The sequence below is a fragment of the Dendrobates tinctorius genome, unplaced genomic scaffold (genome assembly GCF_039654945.1).
Source record: "Dendrobates tinctorius isolate UK_male_01 unplaced genomic scaffold, ASM3965494v1 ptg000040l, whole genome shotgun sequence".
NCBI lineage: Eukaryota > Metazoa > Chordata > Amphibia > Anura > Dendrobatidae > Dendrobates > Dendrobates tinctorius.
Genome location: NW_027361708.1, coordinates 15,020,452 through 15,038,524, shown reverse-complemented (window position 1 = coordinate 15,038,524; position 18,073 = coordinate 15,020,452). Strand labels below are relative to the sequence as shown.

The 18,073-nt window shown below is 39.8% G+C and overlaps 1 protein-coding gene across 4 annotated transcripts in view; it reads right to left on the bottom strand.

The window, feature by feature from the left end:
• Positions 1-380: 380 nt before the first annotated feature.
• The window catches only part of LOC141088669 (meteorin-like protein), a 39,522-nt gene continuing 21,829 nt past the window's right edge, over positions 381-18,073 (bottom strand). For 3 of the 4 annotated variants that reach the window (XM_073574824.1, XM_073574825.1, XM_073574826.1), the window contains 4 exons: positions 6,965-7,092; positions 5,299-5,699; positions 4,513-4,572; positions 381-1,335 (listed from right to left, as the gene is read on the bottom strand). In XM_073574824.1, the coding sequence (XP_073430925.1) occupies positions 1,022-1,335; positions 4,513-4,572; positions 5,299-5,699; positions 6,965-7,092 (903 nt within the window). In that variant the 3' untranslated portion in view covers positions 381-1,021. Of the gene's footprint in view, positions 1,336-4,512; positions 4,573-5,298; positions 5,700-6,964; positions 7,183-18,073 lie in introns of those variants that run through there. The other variant, XM_073574823.1, reaches the window with a different exon arrangement.

Here is an 18,073-nt window from a genome sequence, read left to right as displayed (position 1 = left end):
GGTCAGGAAAAATATTCACTCTGCCCTGTTTTGGTAACCAGTCCTGTCCTTTGTGCTAGCCAGATAAAGGCAGTCTTCACTTCTGTGGCTGGCATCACTAGCCCAGTATCATGAGCACCTCTGGTGTTAATTAGGCCCCGCAATGTCATGATGTCTCAAGTCCTAGTAAATACCAGAGATCCACAGGATGCTGGACTGAGGATGACAGCTACAGAAGTGAAGCCTGCCCTAGTTCAGCATCCTTGGAGAATTGGACAGAATGCCGGATCAAGACAGTCCAAATCTTTTTGTTAAATTCTACGTATTATTCCCATAAGGCTTATAGTTATTTCTAAAATGTGACCAAACTCCAAAATAGAAATTATAGAATGCACTTGCTGTGATATATAAATTCATTGCATTTTACTATTTGTCCTCCGTTATTAGTGCAATCAATTATGTAGTTATTTATATATATGTGATCACAAATATAACATTAAAGAAAGAACATTTTCTGGAATTTCACAATCCTAATGCAACATTCATGTGAGTTTCTGTAAGTTTCCTCATATTGGGTACCATACACCCAGCACCTTTTTATTTTAATCAAATAAATAGATTTGTAAAAACAATTCCAACTTTGGAGAATGTTAAGAGTTAAGCACAGGGGTGTATGTAAAATTTCCATATGTAAGCAGGTATAATACAATCTGCACTCAAGCAGATAGTGTCTTTTGTACTTCTCTATGCCTCTTCTCCTTTCTTAAAATTGTGGCAAGGTCCAGTGAATGCAAAATTATGACTATTTCCAAAATCTGACTGGGCACCGAAAGGCTCGTTAGTATGGAACCACTGGGATTTTGTGTGCCAGGGTGAAGCCCATAGCCCATGGCGTTGCCCGGTTCATGAGAACGTACTGATAGTAATGTAAACAGTGCTGTATTTCAAGTATAACTATATGATCGAGATAAGCAATGAATAATAAGGATTAAATGCCAAACACATCACACCCATAGTCAATTCAAGTGTAAAAATGTCAGGTTCATATCTGGAAATCACAAGGGTTACTTCTCAGTCTTTTGGCTTTCTGGTAAATTTCTACAAAATCCTTATATCGAGGAGCACATCCCAGCCAGGCATTCCCAAAATGTTCACTGCCAGTGAAAAGAAAATCGCCATCTCCTTTTTTGACTTTGCATTGTAACAAAGTTCTAACGAATCCAGTCCATGTACCAGAGCGATCATCCGGCTGGAAAACACTGTTTCTTTGCCTGTAAACTTTTGAAGCAGCGATGTCTACTTGCGAAATCTGGGTTTCCCGGTCATGGGTAACACGTAATGTTGAGCCTCTTACCACTAAGGGATTAAAGCAAAAACAATGATAATATGACCATCAAGTTGTAAAAGATTTAATGCTAATTTAGATGCTACTAGAGACTTATTTTTCCATTTCTTATTACAGAATTAGGAGTTTTAACTTCCGCGTACCCAGGGGCACAGCTCAGCCCTACCTCAGATACAGCTGGACATTCCTTCACTGGGGAAGAAATTCCTTATCTATTAATTTACACATACTAACCAAGTCAATCTACCTTTGTGACACCCACATGCCATGCACAACATACCCCCTGAGCAATGCTGCCCTAGAAACATATATGGACAAAATGGAGAAAAGATTGTAGCATTTTTGTAAGGCTTTGTACACATGTTGTGTTTTTATGTTGCGTTTTTTTCTGTACGAATTTGATATGGAAAATGCTCCTCATTTTACAGTGTCAGCAAAATGAAGGAGGCTTCTGAAATCTCATATACACATTGATTATTTTTTTTCTTGAAGGTTTGCAGCAGATGTAAATCTGGAGCATGTTAATTTTTGCAGTTTTTTAGCAGCATATTTCACCCATATTAAAGAGTGGGGGGAAATATGCAGCAAAAATGCATGTAAAAATTGCAGCAAAAACATGCATATTTTACAGTGTTTCTACTGCCAACACATCAGGAATTACTGCACAATTTTCTGCTGCAAAACATGAACGTGTGCACCTACCCTAACCTTAAAATTCTTTGATGAAATAGCACGTCCTTCTCTCAGGTTTATGTTTTTTTTTCATACAAACAGTACCAGAGAATATCTTCTATCTTCATATGATTTGGTATCTAGCTCTTATATTTGAACTATCCTCGTAGGACAGAGTCACACATAGGTGTACACCACAGTAGTAATTAGGATCAAAAAGAGAAAGAGAAAAGATATGTGCGACTAAAAATTAACTTTTACTGTCTACTTAAAAAAAATTTTTGGGTTATTAAAATCATAACACACATCATAGATATATACTGGGTCATATATGGCCCACTAATCCCCAGGATAGAAAGAAAAGTTTTTACTATAAAGGGTCGAAAAAATTCCCTATAAATTTAAATAAATGACAGGAAAGTTATAGAGTAATCATTCCATTGATTATATTCAATACACACTATGAGTATGAAATATATTCATTCATGTTTGTAAACTACTCAGTGTTCACACATTCCATATATGGGTCAATGTTACGTGTTGTGCATTTTAAAATTTATGCAATCACAGTGATACTGTATATTGCTCATCACGGTTTATCATGAAGTGTGTCACTATTAGATTGACAAGCATTGCTCTTTGAAGGGAATCTGTCACCTATTTTTTCGTATATAAGATGCGTCCATTGCCATCAGGGGCTTATCTACAGCATTCTGTAATGTTGTAGAAAACCCTCAATGTAACCTGAAAGATAAGAAAACAAGTTTTATTTTATTACTCTTTGACCTTTCCCGGCGCCTGCACACTGCAGTTTTCTGCTCTGCCCTCAACAGGGCAGAGCAGTGCGCCTGTGCCGGAGCCGTGACAGGAAGCAAAGAAGAGGTCATCATCGCTAGAAAATGGGAGGCGCTGGATCGGATCGCGACACCCATCGGACCCCGACCGGAACCGGACCACCCCTGAGTGAGTATAATATAACTTGTTTTTCTTCTCTTTCAGGTTACATCGGGGGCTTATCTACAGCATTACAGAATGCTGTAGATAAGCCCCTGATGGTGGTGGCCGCATCTTATATATGAAAAAATAGGTGACAAATTCCCTTTAATCTTATTTGTCATATGACCTTTATATTGCACCTCAATATATTGCAATTTGCCAGACAAAAAATTATTATATTCATATAGATAGTGCGCCCTGAGTGCTGTGAAGCCCATAACACTAGTATACCCTGCAGTGGTAATGTGTTACAAAGCACCTAATGAATGGAGCAGCGCTTGTCTATATGAATATAACTTTTTCTCAACCAGTATTTTAAAGGGACCATGGTCGTAATCCCTTTATAGTAAAAAACCTTTTCTTTCTGTCCTGGGGATTAGTGGGCCATATATGACCCAGTATACATCAATGACGAATGTTATGATTTTAATAAAAAAAAATTTTTTTAAGAAAGACAATAAAAGTTAATTTTTAGTCGCACATACCTTTTCTCTTTCTCTTTTTGATCCTGATTTGGTATCTAACCTTGTACAATTTTCTTTTTAATAATGAAAACCAAATTCGAGTTTTCACAGTATCTCTTTGTATAATATGAATCACTGTAAAAAAAAAACTAATTCTTGTTTTAGAAGCAGCAGATTTTTCTAAATTTTCTGATATGTTATGAAATTGTTTGGATTAAGTAAAACTGAAACTAATTTCTCCGGTTGACTGCATCTTCATTTCCTAACAAAGAGGTTATTTTAAACACTGCGGGGCTGCTGGAGGCTAAATTAGTTTCTGGACATTTATGTGATTTGGATAAATGATGTACTAAGTGTATTAAATCAAGACTAGCAAGACTAGCATTTTGTTTTTCAAGATTTCTCATAAGGAAAGTAATACTGTTGTCGGAATTGTTCTGAAAGATGTACAATGTCTGCATTGTTCCCATTCCGCAATCAGTAAAAATGTATATTATTCCTTCCAAGCTGTACATTTGTTCAGCATTTTAGGAAGTTCGTTCATATGGTTATCAATTGATGGTCTTTTCTAATATTATGCCTTCATTGTATGATCAGTTGGGTTTCAGATCTTTATCTTAGAGCAAAATGAGGAATCGTGAGCACTTCAGCCCCTTGATTGTTTGTCCGGGCACAGTACCATACAATGATGTGTGGCAATGCCTGGTCCTGCAGTTCTACCCATCAAGGAAAGAGGGTTGAGCAGAGCAGTTAATTTTTTTTCAGAAATTTTAGGGTCCTGAAAGTTTTCTCACAGATTAATTGAAAATCATCAAATAACTAACTAAATAATGACTTCACGTTCGGCTTCATGGCTAAATTATAATCACAATGTGACTTTACTAATTAACTGTAAGAAAAAACTACAAACGGGAGGTTGCAATATCAGTGTGTAATTTCAGCTTTTCTAATTTCCTCACTTGCAAGTGACCAGCACCACATTCTTATATACATTATGGGGAATGCCGTGTAGGTCAAATTTGAGAACTACGGTGTTTAGAAGGCTAGGAGGCTTACCAAAGTCACTTGTGCAAATAGCCATGAGAAGGTCTCCATCATCACAAGGTCGACAAGCATCTAGACAGAAAATGAAATGAAACAATGTGTAAGCAAATATCCCAGCACACTGAATCTGGGGTCGCATATCAATATCCTAATTCTCAGCTAAAGAAGAAAAGTAAAAATAACTCGGGGTACTCGATAATGCAGTTCTTGTGGTGGTATGCTTACCTAGATGTACTACTACCAACTCTGTTTTAAGGCTTTATCTTTCCAATACAAGCTACTGCTGTTCCCAAGCACATGGATTAACCATCTCATAGGAATGTAGTTTAAAAAAAAATTAATACGTAAAAAAGGGGAAAGAAAAAGCGCTGCTTAAGTAGAGAATCAGTCCAGAGTATAGCTCAACACTTCTTTTGGATCCACAAAATCAGATTACAAGGAAGCACTTTTCTCCCATTTTTTAGCTAAAATTCTTATCTTTCACTATTAAAACCAAATCACTGAATTGTGATCAAAACAAACCACAGTCCACCCATAAAAAAATCCATTTAATAATATGCCAACTCAATAAAAATGAGTAATAATGAAAAATACACAAAATACAAATGCACCTCTCTTACATAAAAGAGATTAGTTTAGATGAAAGAAAAAATGCATTCTGCAATAGCAAACTAGCGCATACACATTAATGTGAATAATAAAATGAATGACAAAACACATGCCCCATCACCTACACACATTAACAATTATTTTTTCTCAGTCTAAGTTCTATGTGATAACATAAAGCTACAGTCTTACCTTCCACTAGTGCAAACTTTTGAAATATAGGTCCTGAAGAGAGGCTGTTGAGAAGCTCATACTGAAACGCTGCTGTCCTCCTGTTCAGATCCTCAGGTGGACTGGCCTGTAAGAACAGAGCTACTCTATGAGAACTGTCCATGCCAAAGCAATGCACCTTCCGTGATCCATCTATCTCACTAACTAGCAGGTGTAGCTCTCTTCTCCTCTCGACATAAAGGTTAGCGCCTTGGAATTGTGAACGAGGCTTTATGCAGACAATGGTATGCTTGCTGTTGATAATGTTGGGTTCAAGAATAATGCGCAAGGCCCGAACTGGGTACATCCATTCCAATGAACCCTCTGTACAGCGCAGGTGAACTTGTTCCACAGCTCGTGAACGAGATTCCCAACTAAGACCACTACAAAATGGATTAAATATATTAAATGATTGAAAATACATCAATTAATTTGAATATAAAGGTGATTAGTTTCTTGACTCCATTGGATTTGATTGATTTCCTTCCCATATTCACAGTCAACAACATAGTCACTTGCAATGATAATTTCTATCCCAAATCACCAACAATTGAAGTGATTTTCCAGCATATTATGAATTATTTCCACATATTCTCTAGATATATTTTGTACATGGTCATTTGTGGTATGTGAAGTGTGCACTTATTGATCAATATAGTTGGAGTTTAGTTAGGTATGATGAAAAATTCCCAGAAGTATGGCCAGCCTTAAAGGGTCTTTATATGGAGCATTGATCACCCAAACAAAGGTACATATGACTGCTTGTACCTGATTCCTAATTGCCCAAATTAAAAGGCGCAGCAACTGACAAAATACTTATTGGCCACAAAATCTCCTCCTTTAAGTGAAATTAAAAATCGTGACTGTTCACCAGCACATTACCTCCAGTACGTTGGGAACCTGCTGCCAAAAATTATGTAACATGTATGACATAAAGGGGAACTTCCATTTGTGCAAACCATCAACTCAATTATTCTTACATCTACCTGAAAGTAAAAGAGCGCCAACCAACTCCATGTACCATCCATCATTCATTTCTGTTCATTCTGGTCTCCACGAGAGGACCTTTTTATTCATACTTATTTTAGCAGTTGCTAGTACAATACCAGTTATACACATAGGAGCAAATAACTAAGTTATATTCATTATGCCACTAGGGTCAGCTTTCCTGAGAGTGATAACGTTCTGCTGCTCAGCAGAATCCTTTTCCTGGCCTTGGTAATCTCTTATCACCAGAATACAGGCCAAATTGCACAATGTAACGACAGGAAGCATCACGTAATCAATTGTTGTTAGATTTGACATCCGTGGACCAGTTCTAGATCTATAGTCTATGCATCCATGTGAAAAGTGTTCATTTGTAAAACCAAAGTTATAAATTGCCAACCTACACACACTAAGATATTATTGTAAATTAGCACATTTGCTTGTAGGCTTACTTGTAAACTAAGCAAAATAAAATGTAGAAATACTAATGAAATACTAATGAAATAGCTTATGTCACAAGCTCATAATAGATACTATACACTTTTAATATACTGAGTGAACAGAGAAGCATTTCATATATACAGTACTTTCTGTCCTATCAGCCTTCTCATGAGTGGATTAGTAAAATGTCAAGTATTTGCATGTCAAAAATTGTACATACCTTCCCTTCCAGCTACAGAAGTCCCCAGCCATGCACCACATTCCCCTGCTAGATAATTGGGCTGATAGTAGGAGCAGGGCCAGCAGTCTCCATGACTTCTGCATGTTGTTCCCCAACTGTGTTATCTGCTGAATAGACAAGACACAACTGTGTGGATACATCTGCCAGCAGACAGACCGCCTTGTAAGTACCCTCATTAGAAACCATTCTCCATTCATTGTGCTGAATAAAATAGAAACAGACTATATGGTAGATCTTTTTTATGTTGCTCCCATATACCATGTCTGTCTACATTAAGATCCATTGTTAAATATTTTTTATCATAACCTGAGTGCCAACTATCTAATAAGGAACAATTTATTTTATTGCATGAATTGACTATTTTTATTTATAATATATCCTGTATGCATAAGTGATTTCTCTACCTTTTACCCTGAACTACTTCAGGACCAGAACATTATTCGTCTTCAGGACCACACAACATTTTTGGATTTTTCAACTCGCCCTTCAAGAGGTACAGTACTAACTTTTCCTTTACACCTATGTAGCAATATGTATTTTTTTCAAGTCATGTTGTTGTCTCATTTTTTCAACAAAATTGACAAAACCATCTTTTTTAAGGCCCACACCACATTAGATGTGACTTTGAGGGAATTGGGCAGCACGGTGGCTCAGTGGTTAGCGCTGCAGCCTTGCAGCGCTGGGGTCCTGGGTTCGTATCCCACCGAGGACAACATCTGCAAGGAGTTTGTATGTTCTCCCCGTGTTTGCGTGGGTTTCCTCCGGGTTTCTCCGGTTTCCTCCCACACTCCAAAGACATACTGATAGGGAATTTAGATTGTGAGCCCCATCGGGGACAGTGATGAAAATGTGTGCAAACTGTAAAGCGCTGCGGAATATGTTAGCGCTATATAAAAATAAAGATTATTATTATTATAATCTATGTGAGAGAAGATACCAATAGTGACAGCATTCTAAAAACTGGACCCCTCAAGGTGCTCAAAACCACATTCAAGAAGTTTATTATCCCTTCAGGTGCTTCACAGGAATTATTGGAATGTTGAAATAAAAAATGAACATTTAACTTGTTTTCACAAAAAATATATTTTAGACCCAAATTTATTTATTTTCACAATGGAAACAGAAGAAAATGGACCCCAAAACTTGCTGTGCAATTTCTGCTGAGCATGCCAATACCCTATATGTGGGAGAATAGTACTGTTTGGGTGCATGGCAGGGCCTGGAAGGGAAGGAGCACTATTTGACTTTTTGAACGCAAAATTGGCTGAAATCATTAGCAGATGCCATGTCCAGTTTGGAGAGCCCCTGATGTGCCTAAACAGTGGAAACCCCACAAATGTGATTCCATTTTGAAAACTAGACCCCACAAGGAATGTATCTAGATGTGTGGTAAGCAGCTTAAACCTCCAAGTGCATCACAGAAGTTTATAATGTTAAGCTGAAAATAAAAAATCTGATTTACCCCCAAAAAAGTTATTTTACTCCCAATTTTTTATTTTCACAAGGGTAACAGGAGAACTCCTGGTGTGCCTAGTCAGTGGCACACTCAAGCAAGTGACCACATTTTGGAAACTAAGCCCCTTAAGGAATTTATGTGAATATATATAGTGATCACCTTTGAACCCCCCAGGTGCTTCACAGAATTTTACGTTTATCTGTGAAAATGAGCAAAAACAATTTCCAACAAAACTATTGTTTTAGCCCCAAATTTTTTCATTTTCGCAAGGATAGTTGGAGAAACTGGACCCCAAAATTGGTTGTGCAATTTCTCCTGAGTACGACAATACCCCATATGTGCTCAAAAACTAATTTTAAGGCAGAGTGCAAAGCTCAGAAGGGAATATGCACCATTTTGTTGTTCATAATTTGATGTAATGGTTTGACGGTACCATGTCATATTGGAAGAGCCCCTGAAGTGCCGAAACAGAAGAAACCCCCCTCATTTTACAAACTACACTCCCCAATGAATTAATTTAGGGGTACAGTGATCATATTGACACCACATATGCTTCACATAATTTATACTCTTAGGCGTTGAAGAAAGAATATTTACATTTTTACCACTAAAATGTTGTTTTAGCCCCATGTTTTTAATTTTTCAATGGACTAATAGAAAAAAAATTGACCTGTTTGTTGTAAAAAATTCTCCTGAATGTTCCAATGCCCTACATGTAAATAGGAAACACTTTTCAGGCATAGTGCAAAGCTCAGAAGGGAAAAGCACCATATTATAGTGCACATTTTACTGTGATGGTTTGTGGGTGCCATGAGCCATTGGTGAACCCCTGAGCTGCAAGAACAGCAGAACTCCTCATAAGGAGCAGCAGAACTCCCATTTTACAAACAACACCTCTTGATGAATTAATCTAGGGTTGCAGTGATCATATTGATACCAAAGGTGTGTCACAGAATTGTACAGGGTAGGCAATTTATATGGATATACCTAAATAAAATGGGAATGCTTGGTGATATCAAATTCCTGTTTGTGGCACATTAGTATATGAGAGGGGTTAAACTTTTCAAGATGGGTGGTGACCATGGTGGCCATTTTGAAGTTGGCCATTTTGGATCCAATTTTATTTTTTTCAATGGGAAGAGGGTCATGTGACACATCAAACTTTTTGAGAATTTCACAAGAAAAACAATGGTGTGCTTGGTTTTAACGTAACTTTATACTTTCATGAGTTATTTACAAGTTTATGACCACTTATAAAATGTGTTCAAAGTGCTTCCCATTGTGTTGGATTGACAATGCTACCCTCTTCTTCCACTCTTGACACACTGATAGTAACACCGTGTGGATTTGTGAGTGCAGAATTCTCTGGATTATTTTTAGGGGATGGCGAGGAGCCATAACACTTTCCCAGAGCTTTTTTGCTACCAGTAATGAGGAAGACCTTATATTTGCGTTAACAGATGACGGACCTGAGTGGAAATTTGTTTTTTTGAGGATTGAGTTAAAACTTTTGTTGGGACATTTTACATAACATTTTAGATCACATTTATCCTGTGCTCTGTGCTAAGCAAATATATCATGGTTCCCAATCTAAACCTCCGAATGACTTGATTCAGAAGAATATTTAGAATTGAGAGTCCTCAGTGGTTGATACCTTTTAATGGCTAACTGAAAAGATGGTAACAAATTGCAATCTTTCGAGACTATGCAGGTCTCTTCATCAGGCTAGACTAATGCAAAATCTGAAGAATCACATATTTATACACAAGACAGCACAGAAATAACTCAATAGATAAGACAAGTGATGTGAAGTGGAATAGTCATTATGGGAGAGAGATACGCATAAATATTGGAGCAGTTCATAGATAAGTAGTGTGAAGGTTTTATTGCTCTCTGATTGCTTGTCTGGCTCTGTGTTGTGATGACCCCAGAAGGTCTGAGGAGCAAATTCCTTAATTGATGTAAAAAGACATAAATCCATGCGACACATTAATACCTGCAATGAATGTGTCGAAAGTTTTCATAAATTTGTACTCAGAAATTCTTCTGTCTCTCTGAGACTTGAAATTACCTTTCAATACAAGTAATTTAACGTCCATCATGCTATGACCAGGGATACAAAAATGTTTTGCCACAGGTAGATCCATTCTTTTTTCTCTTATTGTGTGTAGATGAGAATTCATCCTTGTTCTCAGTTTTTGCCCTGTCTCCCCCACATACAGATCCCCAGTTGGACATTTAGTACAAATACTTAAGTACACCACATTAGATGTGATGCAGCTGAACGCACCTGGGATCTTGTAGTCCTGATGACAAGGGAGGTGCAATAGTCATGATGAACACATCAGACTATATGAAGGAAGCAAACAGACAACTTATGGACACACGGTACTACAGAAAATTGGAGTCGGATTCTACACAGGACTATTACAAGGAACTAAACAAGTTAGTATCTGGTCTGCCTGACGGATCCATAAGAGGCACTGACCTGATACCAGAGAGTCCAAGAATAGGGACATTCTACATGCTTCCCAAAATCCACAAATCTGGAAATCCAGGGAGGCCGATTATTTCATGTGTGGGCACCCTTACTGAGCAGGTATCTGGATGGGTAGAGGGTATTCTTAAACCCCTAGTAAAGGATACACCCAGCTACATTCAGGACACAACTGACCTATTGAATAAACTAGCAGCAATAGGTCCTCTACCAGAAGGAACCATCCTGGCCACCATGGATGTGGAATCTTTGTACTCCAATATCCCACACCAGGATGGATTAAATGCCTGCAAAGTCTTCGTGGAAAACACCGGGAATGATGCAAATTCTGTGGTGAAACACACAAAATTTATCCTCATCCACAATTACTTTGAATTTGACAATAAGATATATTTACAGGAGACTGGCACATCTATGGGAAGTAAAATGGCTCCACAGTATGCAAATCTTTTCATGGCCAAGCTTGAAAGCGACTTTTTGTCATCATGTCCCATCAGGCCTCTGGCATACTACCGCTTCATTGCTGATATTTTAATCATCTGGACTGAGTCTGAGCAACAGCTACAGACGTTCCACAAACAGTTTAATCAATTTCATTCCACCATCAACTTAACACTCATCTATTCCAGTACTGAAATTAACTTTTTAGACACCATCATTAAGCTAAAGAACAATGAAATAGAGACATCCCTGTATCAGAAGCCAATTGACCGTCCAACATACCTCAAATGGGACAGTTTCCATCCAAAACACATAAAGAACTCTATTATCTACAGCCAAGCCATCAGATACAATCATATATGTTCCAACCCCATGGATAGAGATGAACACATTGATCGCCTCAGAAAAACCTTTTTGAATCAGGGCTACCATCCAAGAACAATTGAAAACCAAATTACAAGGGCCACCAGAATATCAAGGAATCACCTGCTACATTACAAAGCTAAAGAAGAGAATAATCGGGTGCCTCTAGTGGTCACCTACAATCCAAATCTGGAGGTGCTAAGGGGAGCTGCACGGAAAGTAAAACCTTTACTGCAAAAAGATGCCCGATTACAAAACATATTTCCAGACCCCCCACTGCTGTGTTTTAGGCAGCCCCCAAATTTAAGAAGCATAATTGTCAGAAGCTCCCTGTCCTCTCCAACAGCTGCAGGAACCTTTCCTTGCACCCAGAAAAAATGTAAAACCTGTCCATTTCTAATGACCACGGACAAGATAAAGATCCCCAACTCACATCAGGACTACAAGATCCCAGGTACGTTCAGCTGCATCTCATCTAATGTGGTGTACTTAATTATTTGCACTAAATGTCCAACTGGAGGTCTGTATGTGGGGGAGACCGGGCAAAAACTGAGAACAAGGATGAATTCTCATCGCCACACAATAAGAGAAAAAAGAATGGAACTACCTGTGGCAAAACATTTTTGTATCCCTGGTCATAGCATGATGGACATTAAATTACTTGTATTAAAAGGTAACTTCAAGTCTCAGAGAGACAGAAGAATCTCTGAGTACAAATTTATGAAAACTTTCGACACATTCAGTGCAGGTATTAATGTGTCGCATGGATTTATGTCTTTTTACATCAATTAAGGAATTTGCTCCTCAGACCTTCTGGGGTCATCACAACACAGAACCAGACCGGCAATCAGAGGGCAATAAAACCTTCACACTGCTTATCTGTGAACTGCTCCAATATTTATACTTATCTCTCTCCCATAATGACTATTCCGCTTCACATTACTTGTCTTATCTATTGAGTTATTTCTGTGCTGTCTTGTGTATAAATACGTGATTCTTCAGATTTTGTATTAGTCTAGACTGATGAAGAAACATGCGTAGTCTTGAAAGCTTGCAATTTGTTACCATCTTTTCAGTTAGCCATTAAAAGGTATCAATCACTGAGGACTCTCAATTCTAAATATTCTTCTATCTACTGGCTAACACGATACAAAGATATATATCTTTCTTGATTCAGAAGAAATCCTCAAGTGATTCATTCATTATAATGAGGCAGCAGAGTTATTTATTTTCAGAAGTGCACAAAACTGTAGCTGACTGTGCTTTTACACATGCTTAACCCCTTTCTGACATCTGAAGTACTATACCGTCCAGGTGACTCGGGCCCATATGACCATGGACAGGATAGTACGTCATGCCCTTTAATGCGATACCACGACTTAAGTCTCGGTGATCGCATTAAAATTCTGATGCCATCTTACCTTAGGGAAGATGGTATCAGTCTCCCGGTCTCTGATCCTGTCCTCCGGCCCCCCAAGCGCTGTGAGTGGCTGTTCAATTCTGAATAGCCAATCACAGTCTTTCTCATTGTCTCAGCCAATCACAGTGGCTAAAAAAATGAAGTCTCAAGCTAGGATCGAGTACCGATGTACTCCATCCTAGGCTAGTGCCTGGCAACGCCAGGCACTGGCAAAGATGCTCCGGATTGGCGTGATCGCCGATCGCATCGATCCCGCCAATCACAGGGAACAGTGGCGGTATTACCGTGTTGTGCCCTGCTGGTACCGTCTCGGATCGGTGCTGTAATAGCACCGATCTTAGGCCGGAGCCTAGCACAGGCTCAGCAGGGCCTGCAGGAGCTGGTTGGCTCGATCGATGTCATTGTCGATCGCACCAATCACAGGGAAGAGCTGCGGTCATGCTGTGACTGCTCTGTGCCCTGCTGGTGAACTGGCTGTGACCTGCCTAGGAATCAGAGCTGTGAGCTCCGATCCTAGGCAGTTGCAATGGTCACCAGGGCCAGCAGTGATTGGTGGGATTGGTGGGATTCAATCCCACTAATGACAAGTCACAGCAGCGGTGTGACCACTCTGTGGCCTGTCTGTCACCTGCCAGTGACTTGTCTGACTGCTTTGCAGGAGTCCTCACTCTAGCTGAGGATTCCTGCAGAGCGGTCACACAGCAAGAGCTCCTGTGCTGGGTATTGTGGTGCCACAGCAGCTTGTAACACCACAATCCCTGTTGAGGAAAGAGGACAGAAGAAAGAAAAAAGAGACACTACAACTGTGTTACCTGAGCCCTGATCCCTGCCCAATCTCTCTTCTTCCACCCCATTCCCCCATGCCCCTTCCCCTCTTTTTACCCCCTCAACCCCTCTTTGCACACATTTTCCATTTTTTTCACCCCCCTTGTGCCACCTGACTACAATCCTAACTGTTGATCCCTGCCCGATCTCTCTTCATCCACTCCAATCCCCCATACCCCCTTTCCCCTATTTTTACCCCCTTTACACCTCTTTGCGCAGCTGCCGAGCATTGACTGGTGACGCAGTTCAACGATCAACACTCGTGCTTGCTTTCTTTTCTTAGCCCCCTTTGCGCCAACTCCTTACACACATCCTGCAGCCGCCAAACTTTGATAAGTAACGCAGTTCACTTTTGAGAGCTTGTGCCTGCCTTTTACCATTTTTTTACTCGCCTTTGGACCACCTGACCACCACGCTAACTGTTGATCCCTGATCCCTGCCCGATCTCTCTTCATCCCCCATCCCCCTTACCCCTCTTCTTACCCCCTTCCACCCCCCCTTTGCACAACCACCGAGCATTGATTGGTGATGCAGTTCACCGATCAACACTCGTGCTCGCTTTTTTTCTCAGCCCCCTTTGCATCTCCGTACACACATCCCGCAGTCGCCAAACTTTGATAAGTGATGCAGTTCACTAATCAGAGCTTGTGCCTGCCATTTTCCTTTTTTTTTCACCCCCCCCTTGAGCCTCCCCCGTGCACACATACAGGTGTCGCCGAACTATGATAAGTGAAACAGTTCACTTATCAGAGCTTATGCCGGCTGATTTAGACACTTTTATTTTCGCCATTTCTGTGCGCACATCCAGCAGCCGCCGAATTTTGATAAGTAATGCAGTTCACTTATCAGAGCTAGGGCCTGCTGTTTTAGACTTTTTTTCACAGGCATTTTTTCTCCCTATTTGCTTTTTTCTTATAGCTTTTTCTTTTCAGAATAGTTTACACCAATCACTATCCCCCCACACACATACACATACAGTTATCAATAAAGTGCATACAAAGCACCATATTCACACAAAAAATGTCCTACTCATCACGTTCGTCCCAGCAGCACTATTCAGTGGAAGAGGCATATTCTTTCCTTGCCTTCGACACTGATAGCGAGGGACAGGATCCCACATTTCTGTACTTTTTGGATACTTCATCCTCATCCTCTTCCTTCTTCTCATCTACCTCCTCGGGTCCTGTGTAACCGCCATGCAGACGCCACAGGACAGAAGCTGAGGCAGCGCCCACCATTTCCACAGCTGAACCAGCAGACCCCGTATGGACCTCGCTCCCCGAAAATTATGAGCCACTGATTCCTGATTTTGTGGCAGAATCAGGAATCAAGTTTGACGCCACTGGCCTCACAGAAATTCACTTTTTCAAAGTCTTTTTCTCTGAGGATTTTGTTAACCTCATTGTGGAGCAAACTAATTTGTACGCTCATCAATTTTTGGAACAAAACCCGCATTCATCATTTTCTAACTGGTCTCCTGTAGACGCAGTTGAAATGATGCAGTTTTGGGGCCTGGTCTTTCATATGGGGCTCCTGATGAAGCCAGAACTTCGGCAATATTGGAGTGTTGATATTTTATATAACACTCCAGTGTTCCGAATGGTCATGGCCCGGACGCGTTTTGAGGCCATCCACAAATTCCTGCATTATACCGATAATGCACAGTGTCCCGCACTAGATGACTCCAAACCTATTACCCCACTTGCCATCATAACAGAACAAGTAGGAAGAGCCGGGCAAGGTGCTGGAATTGGCGCATCTAATATATGCATTTTTTCTGGAGCAGCTGCAGGATGCCATTTTTATGCTGGGGAAAACCAATATCCATGGCCCTTTCCCAGTACGAGAATACCAGCCCCCAGCTGTCTGCTTTAGATTGGCTGCTTGTAAAAAATGGGGGGACTCAAGCCCGTTTTTTCAATTATTTATTTAAATAATTAAAGAATATGTTATGGGGACCCTTCTATTTTTGATAACCTACTAATATTAAGCTGACAGCTGGGGGTTGCATCCCGCAGATGTCAGTTTTACCTGCATTGGTTAGTAAAAATAGCGGTGAACCCACATCATTTTTATAAATGTATTAATTTATTGCACAGGCGCCAACTGATGAATACTGTCATCAGCCTTGCCTGCTATCGCTGCTATCAGATCATTTGATAGCAGTGCTGTCATCTGACGGCATGGGAACCGCAGCACTCTAACCAATGGTAGCAATCTTACCGTCGATCGGAGCCCATGTTTCCCATGCTGTCACGCAAATGACAGTGTGGCAAACAACGGATGTTCAGGCCTCACATTCTGAATGGGGTCCAGGTCGAGTTCAGGTACAGTTCTGGTAACGAAGCTAAACTTTTTTTAAATATTCAACCAAACCCGCATGGCCATGGGTTCGCCCATATCTATGCAAAGTTAATTAAAAAAAGTCAACGTTTAATGTGCTCACCATGATTAACTATATATCACTACCTACTATGTTCTGTGCAAAGTTATCTCATCTGCTGCGCTTTGCAGAGGCAGTAGTTACACTGACATAGCGGAGTTCTGTCAGTGTTCAGTATGTAGACGGCAGCAGTCCTCATGATTTCACTGTTGCACAATGCAATGTTTACAAAAAACAGCTGAAGGGGTTAACCAGCCATTACAAGGGTCTGGGGTTTGGTGACTAGGTGAGAGATGGGCAGAATGACTACTCATGACATCTCCACCTCAAGGGTGTGGCTGGGAAGTTATATGTGTAGCCACTGTTTTTTTTCTGTGTTGTGTGTTTGGAGAGGAAAGACTCCAGGCCGTGACTCCAGGAGGAGCTGAAAACATATGGTGGTTGGAGCGGGCAAATCTCACAATGATATAGACTTTGCTATACTTTATCTTTTGTTTTACCATAATGTTAGAAAGGCCATATTTATGTTGTTAAAACCTGCCAGGGTTTATACTGTGCTATAATAAGCCAGCAGGTGATTTACCTAAGAAGCATTCCTGTGTCTACCTCTGAAAGCTACGGAGTGAGCCAACACTCACAATATATAAAAAATACAGTGGGTATGGAAAGTATTCAGACCCCTGTACATTTTTCACTCTTTGTTTCATTTCCGCCATTTGGTAAATGCTTTTCTCAATTATGTACACTGTGCACTCCATCTTGACTGAAAAAAAAAGCAGAAAGGTAGAAATTTTTGCAAATTTATTAAAAAAGAAAAACTGAAATATCATAGTTGGTGACTCTAGGTTAAGCACCAGTTCACACTATGCTTATACTTGGATGTTACGGTCAGTTTTTGAAATTTGTATTCATTAGCCTTCTGACTGAGCACTCCACCTGTTAGTCGCAGGCATTTTCAATCAAAGCAGGGCCACCTCCCTTCCACAGAGATATAGACTTCAGTCTAAACAGAGGATTTACTAAGGTTCCCATTCAGATGAGGACTTCAGTCTAAGTGAGGATTGGAATTAGATAGGGTCTTGGAAAATGAGAAATGCCTTACCGTGGCTTCCAGGTACACATAACTTGGCAAATTTATGCTCTAAACTTTCTCAATTTTTCTTACGTCTAATGCAGTAATGCAATTAATTTTTCAATTTTGATGTTTGCGTGTTATGGCGCAACAGTGTGCTTCCTTTTTTGTTTGAATGTATTTGAGTTGGTGACTCTAGGTTAAGCACCTGTTCACACTATTCTTATACTTGGATTTGACGGTCAGTTTTTGAAATTTGAAATATCACATGGTCATAAGTATTCAGACACTCATATTTAAGTTACATGCTGTCCATTTCCTTGTGATCCGCCTTGAGATGGTTCTACTCATTCATTGAAGTCCAGCTGTGTTTAATTAAAATGATTGGACTTGATTTGTAAAAGCACACACAGTACTAGTTCAAAAGGGTGCTTCTACTGAATACTGAGCAAAGGGTCTGGCTACTTATGACTATGTGGTATTTTAGTTTTTCTTTTTTTATAAATTTGAAAAACCTGTCTACATTTCTGTTCTTTTTCAGTCAAGATGAGGTGCAGAGTGTACAGAAATGAGAAAAAGAATGAACTTTTGTGAATTTACCAAATGGCTTCAATAAAACAAAGAGTGAAAA